The following is a 6,628-nucleotide window of genomic DNA, read 5'->3' as shown; positions in this document are numbered from 1 at the left end:
GTGGTATAATAACTATAGGATTTAATAATAATAGATTTTATTATTAAACTACTACTCTTAGAAGAACCTTTAACTAGAATCTTCTATAATAATATATTAGTAATAATAGACTATTTAATAAAGTTTTACTACTATATCCCTTATTAGGAAGTAATTAAAGTAGAATAAATAGCCTATATCCTTTATAATTAAATTTTCAGGAACTATAGATTACTATCTGAGATCCTCTTAGATAGAGGTATAATATTCGCTAGTAAATTTTAATAAGCACTCTTAGCCTTACTAGGAATAAATTACTAAATATTTACTGCATTTAGACTATAAATAGATAGATAAACTAAGTACTAGAATAATACTTGCAATATTATATTAATTATAAATAAGATAATTAAGTAAAAAGTTACCTATTACTTAATTTACCTATAATATAGCTTATAATAAAAGCACTAAGATAACCCTAGTATATATTAACTTTAGATTTATATTAAATACTTACTATAATAAATAAAATCCTAAAATAATAAACGCTATAGTAATACTAAAAGTAAATAATCCTAAAAATCTAAATAAAGAAATAAGAAAGGAACTAGAATATATTAAATAATAAATAAAGCATTACTATAATATTAAGAAGGTAGAGGGATTAACCTTTAAGGAGGGAGATATAGTCTACTTATTTATAGAAAATATTATAATAAAATAGCCTTTATATAAACTAGACTATAAGTTTATTAAACTATATAAAATTAAATAATAAGTTAAGAAAGATATCTATAAATTAAAGCTACTAATAAAAATTAGACTCTATTTAATTTTTTATATCTTACTTCTTAAAATAGCTGCTAATATTATTAAAGTTAAAATCGGCAATAAACCTAAAGAAGTTAATAGACCAGAGACCTATAAGGTTAAAGAAATCAGAGAAATGCAGAAGATTAATAGAAAAATAATATTTTTAGTAAAATAGAAAAACTACCTAGAAAATAAAAATATATAGGAACTATTAAAACACTTAATTAATGCCTAATAGCTCCTAAAGAACTTTTATTAAGTATAAATAAGGGATTAATAAATACCTTACTCTAATTAATAATGCCTATTATACTAGTTAACTGCGCCTTTACTGCAGCCAGAGACTCTTTATTTTTAATAGTCTTTAACTTATTAAGAGTTTTAATATTCTAATAAAGTATTTCTTTAGTATACTCTTAAAGCTACCTTTTCTAATAATATAACTGCATAAGATAGTTTAAATGCTTATTTACTTACTATTGCAAAGCTAATAGATTATTTTTAATAACTTCTTCTTCTTTCTCTAAATAATACTTTTTAGCAATTAAGCAATCCGCTAGAACCTATTAGTAATATAAAAAACTGCAAAGAAAAATCACTTATAAATATATACCTGCTAATAAAGTTATACCTTTGCTATTATAAGATTAACTATAATAGGTATACTATAAACATTTAAAATAACCCTCCTTTACTTAATACTTAAGGTTATAAGGAGTATAATAACTATATAGTATAATAAGTATTCTAGTATTTTTAATAAGAATAGCCTGCGCCTTATGATTTTATATAGCCTTAGACTTTAATATTTTTAGTCAGGGAAATATAAATAATAAAAGGAATAAGTTAGCACTTACCAGGGATAGTAGGAAAGATAATTAAAATAATAGGCCTTAAGGATAAGACTACAAGAGGGGAGATATTATATTATAACCTAATAGATAATTATATAGGCTTTACTATTTTTTTCACTAATTATAGCTTTAATTACCTATACTAGCTTAGCTATACTATAAGCCACTAGGATCTATAATTTATAGCTTATAATAAGACTTATAATATAAGCCTTAACTTATAATATAAGCTTAACGCTTAACTATAAGCTATTATAAGTATATATATATTCACTTAGTATTAGTTAATATACTTAGCTTAATAGCTATTAATAAAATATCTTTACTTAAATATGCCTAACCTGCCTTATTTACTATTAAGAGATATAATACTTCGCAACCGCTTAGTATTATATGCCCTATGACTCTGCCAATATAAACTTAAAACGGACTAGTTTATCCCTTAGAAAACCCAACCATCACATTACCCTTATAGTTTAAAAATTTAAGCTATTTTAAATTAAATAATTATTCAGAGGCTTCTATTTAACTATAGTAGCTTCATTGCTTAATAAGTATTATAGTAGGGTTAATATTTTAGTTATACTATAAAGTTTAATAGAAAGCTTCCAGTATAAGTAAAGGCTTATAGACTTATTAATTATTTAATATCTGCCAGATAAACTATAGAGATACTTTCCCTTCCCTATAGAATAGTAAGTATATAGAAGAATAGATTATTTAATAACTATTTAAGCAAATGTAAAATAAAAAAAGCCCTGTAATAAGAAGTAATCTTAATAGTAGTCTTAACAGTGAAAGATATAGAGTATATTAATCCTAGATTCTTAAAAACTTAAAATTAAATATATATCTTTAGTTAATTAATAGTTAAGATATCTAGTTATACTATTGCCTAAGATTTTATTATTTAATGTCTTATATTCTAGCCACCTAGAAATAAATATACTATCCCTAAATAGTCTCGGCCTATTATCTATCTATTCCATTTCTGGCTCAGTAACTAAAGACCCTGGCTTTTAGACCGCTTATGGAAGAAGACTACCCGTGACTGTCTTGGGCTTAGTTCGAGACCACTCCTCAGACTATTTTTCCAAATTATCATGTGAGTTTTAATGAGGGAATTACAGCAGACCACTAGTGATATTACAGTAGCATAGCACAAAATACTAGACCAACTAGTACAAATGTCTTCATTCCCTTAGTAGATGCTCCACTGATTTGTAACCCGCTTTTAAGAAATTCATGGTCTAGGAATTCGCAGCGGCCGCAATAAACATCTTCAACGCTTTGGTTGGCAAATATATTGATCTTTTTGTTCGCCACATCCTTGACACATTTGTCCCAGTCGTTGGCGAGCTCCTCGTCGCTAGTGATGCAGTAGTTAGAAGTGCAGTTACTTGCCGAGTAGTAGATGGTCTTGTTAAGTGTTGTCGGTCCGCCGCTGAAGGGGCAGCAGGTTGAGAATAGGTCCCAGTCACCGCCGGCCGAACCGGTGAGGTACGTCGATTCAGTAATGAAGCACGTCGCGCAGATGATGCTCTGCTGCACTTCGCCAGGCGGTCGACCGCACGCGTCGGCGTGGTACATCCAGCTCTCGGACTGCACCTGGAACTGTTTGTTCAAGCCGACAGATTAGCAATGCTCAAAGCACAGCCGGATACAACTTACTCCTACGTCCTGGTGGCCGCCATCCTGGAAGGTCAGGTTGGGCTGAAAAATAGTCATGGTTTTGTAGTGTTGGTGTTTTTATCGCTGAGTTGACACATGTAGAGATTGATTGACTCTATACAAAGGTTGGTTACGATAAGACTCGCAATGATTTTTTAAAACAAGTAAAATTGTCTCAATTTAGAGGGAAATGAGGTGGGCATGGCTGGATTCTCCTGGAAATTTATTTGACTGCTTGTTCTAAGTACTCAAGTTGCAGTGACATTATTGCACGATTATCGATTCACCAGCCAGTATGTCGATCGTGGCGGTAGCTACATATATAGAATTGCGGCGTATTGTCACTGCAGCTGGATAATTGGCCATTATAGGAACTATCCGAATAGACATGCGTTAGAATTTTACGTAAGCTCCAAAAGAAGTTACATCGCCGAATTTCAGTACAGCTTTCCAAGGAATATACCTGGTATGCGTCCTGCATCCAGGCCTAATAAGATTCGAGAAACAACACATTAAAACGCGTCCTGCATCTCTGTGGCAAAAAAACGAAAAACGATGAGAGGCCTCACGATGCACTAGTGAGCAATTGTTCAGAGCTGTTAATCCTAAATTAATGAACCTATTGCTTATACTGAAAGGTAGGTAGGTTTCTATTCTTTCAAGCCAGATTTCGCGTATGTTAGGTTGGGTTAATAGAAGATAGCTTATATTTGCTAGTAGAAATAGCGCTCTCATAGTGATATTAAGACGATGACTGATATCTAAAAAAGAGGAACTCAATGTCAATCCGGGAGCGGAGTATAACTCTTTTCTAGGTAGTATGTAAGGACATGGTACTTTTGGCGGTCCTGAGAAAGGATAACAACCTTGAAGCCATTGGTATACATGCTCTCTTGTGCATATAGCTCTTGATATCTACTACGCATTAGGAAGGACAACCTCAAACCCAGACAGTTAGAGATGAATACGGCGACTTCCTGTTTGGGGATTATAATAAGGATCAAGACAAATGTGAAATTTGTATAAAAAGATGATGATCGCCCATTGAACTGCCAGTTTAGAATCGAAGCAGATCATCAAACACTTCTACTCCCTAGTCATTTCCTCTATCGGATCTAAACTGTCGCCTCCAAACTTGTAAAGCCAGGATGCGTCTCGCATTTATCTTCGCCGCCATTGGTGCTGCGGGTGTCGCTATTGCCACGGATGACAGTGACTCGCGGTACTCATCCTGCTGGGCTGATCGTGGGTAGGTTACCTCAGCTTCCTTAATTCACTCCTACCTATACCAGCCCCATTTATAACTAACTTATAACTCTTCATTTCTACAGCTACCTAAGTCCAGACGCTCTTATTGCAGGCAATATTCTTGCACAGAATAATACCTTTGAAAAAGGTACCTTTCTTGCCAAGAAGGATTGCATTTACCATCGTCACCAGTCAACCATGGTATCTCTGTGCAATGGTAACGCCCGTAACCGTACAGTGAACCGTGGTGAGGTCCGACGCGGTATTGATCAGCTTATCAAGGACTGCAATATCGACGAGGCCGGCTTCAGCGGCATCCACGTGGTTAATAACCTGACCTTTGCTGCGTTCGGCGTCAACGGCGGCAAGAACATCAAAGTCCCTCCGGGCGCTAACCCTCCAGATATTCCGGGTGGCAAGAAGCAGGCCGGGTCCGATGGGAAGAGGTTTGTGCCGGCGCCTTTCATCCGCAGCCGCTACAGGCCGAGGGTCCCGGAGTCGTCGACTGGAAACGCGCTGCAGGCTCGTCAGGGGATCGACCCATGCGCAACCATGGGCTACGATGGCGTTTACAAGGAAAACTGCCATCAGAAGGAAGGTCATACATTGGTTGATGGGGTCTGCCCCTCGCCCATCTACCGTAATGATTGCTGGTCCTACTGCGAACAGCGCCGTGCCGGTTATCTCGGTCTCGAGTCTGTTCCCGAGGGTCAGGCGGGCACGCAGAATGCGCCAGACATCAAGGCTGTCCTTGCTGAAAACACGGAATACTCAAACAGTCACGGCTTCTCTATCGGCGTCGAAGGGGTTTTTAAGGAAATGTTTGGCGCTGGTGTGAATTACGACTGTAAGTTTTCTTTCCACTAGTGCGGACGCAGTTTATTGATACGAATACACACATACAGTTTCCACCTCTGTCACGTATGGTAAGACGGTACAACAGGATTCCCAGGAAATCAACAAAAAAGATTATTGGCGATGGGTATACTTCCCCAAATGGATTGAGACGTGCGGTGTCGCATCGCGCTATGACTTTGCCCCTGGCATCCCTAATCCGAACGGTGGAATGTCTACTCCAACGTGTGGCGACAATGTCGAGGAGACCGTAGATAATACATGCGCCTTCTCAGCTGAAATTGACTCGAGCACGAATCAACCGATTGTATTTTGGGCCGTCCGTAAGTACAGCTTTGCTTTGATATCATCCTCTTTCCCCGTTATTACCCGCCATCAAAGGCATGGCACTGGACTTGGGGTGCTTTTCATACAGATAATTGCTATATGGCTGACAATATGGTATCTAGGCTATGAAGACAAGAACGGAAATCCCCTTCCAATTGACCAACAGCATGAAAGCTATAAAAAGCTCTGCAGTTCGGACCCCGATGGTGATAGTGAACAGGAGTGTGCTGTTGAGGGCGAGGAGTGAGTTAGTAAAGAACAGTGTCGATGTTAATACTAGAAAGTCGCTATTATAATTAGGATACTTTACTTACCAGCTAAATTCAAGTAGTAGCTTGTATACCTTATTCAAGACTAAACTTACTATTTACTATTGGCATAGTATTTTTCCATGAAACTACCCTGTAGGAGGCATTACTGTTTTACTTTTTGCAAATAAGGATGTTTTTGTCTTCTCTTCGCAGTCGTTGGATCTTTGACTGAAAGCAGAAAGTGTTGTTTAAACAACCTGGCAAAGACTTCTCTTCATTTTCAGCTTTCAGCTGACATTGGCAGCTAACTTGTCAATTGTTAGTGTATTGGAGAAGGATGACATTCTATCTGGAACCACGATTCTCCTATATTAACTCAAAATGTATATATCCCGGTGTTACAAACTCAGCATATGCATTGTCATAACCGTAATTCTTCTCAATCAATAAGTATTACCTGCCTTTTGGCCTGAAATTCTTATTTATAGACCTATGTTGCAGGTCGCGTTATTGTCGACGATAGAGAAACCCAGCTAATCCATGTTAGACCACATAGGAGGTCCTATCCGGGTCAGGGTTAGGCACTATATTCTATTAATTCCCCATATAATACACTACAAGGGCCTGTAT

At 36.4% G+C, this 6,628-nt stretch overlaps 1 protein-coding gene across 1 annotated transcript; it reads left to right on the top strand.

Annotated features, from left to right (window-relative positions):
• Nucleotides 1-4,465: 4,465 nt before the first annotated feature.
• On the top strand, nt 4,466-5,994 carry EDB82DRAFT_522655 (uncharacterized protein; the record flags this gene model as incomplete). Its single annotated transcript, XM_025729709.1, has 4 exons — nt 4,466-4,566; nt 4,649-5,412; nt 5,471-5,743; nt 5,870-5,994. 4 exons carry the CDS (start codon nt 4,466-4,468, stop codon nt 5,992-5,994), a joined length of 1,263 nt encoding a protein of 420 aa, XP_025587225.1.
• Between the last annotated feature and the right edge of the window lie 634 nt (nt 5,995-6,628).

Source organism: Fusarium venenatum (assembly GCF_020744135.1).
Source record: "Fusarium venenatum strain MPI-CAGE-CH-0201 chromosome Unknown EDB82scaffold_1, whole genome shotgun sequence".
In the NCBI taxonomy this organism is placed as follows: Eukaryota; Fungi; Ascomycota; class Sordariomycetes; order Hypocreales; family Nectriaceae; genus Fusarium; species Fusarium venenatum.
The sequence above is the reverse complement of the archived record's forward strand: the minus strand, read 5'-3'. Positions and strand labels throughout refer to the sequence as shown.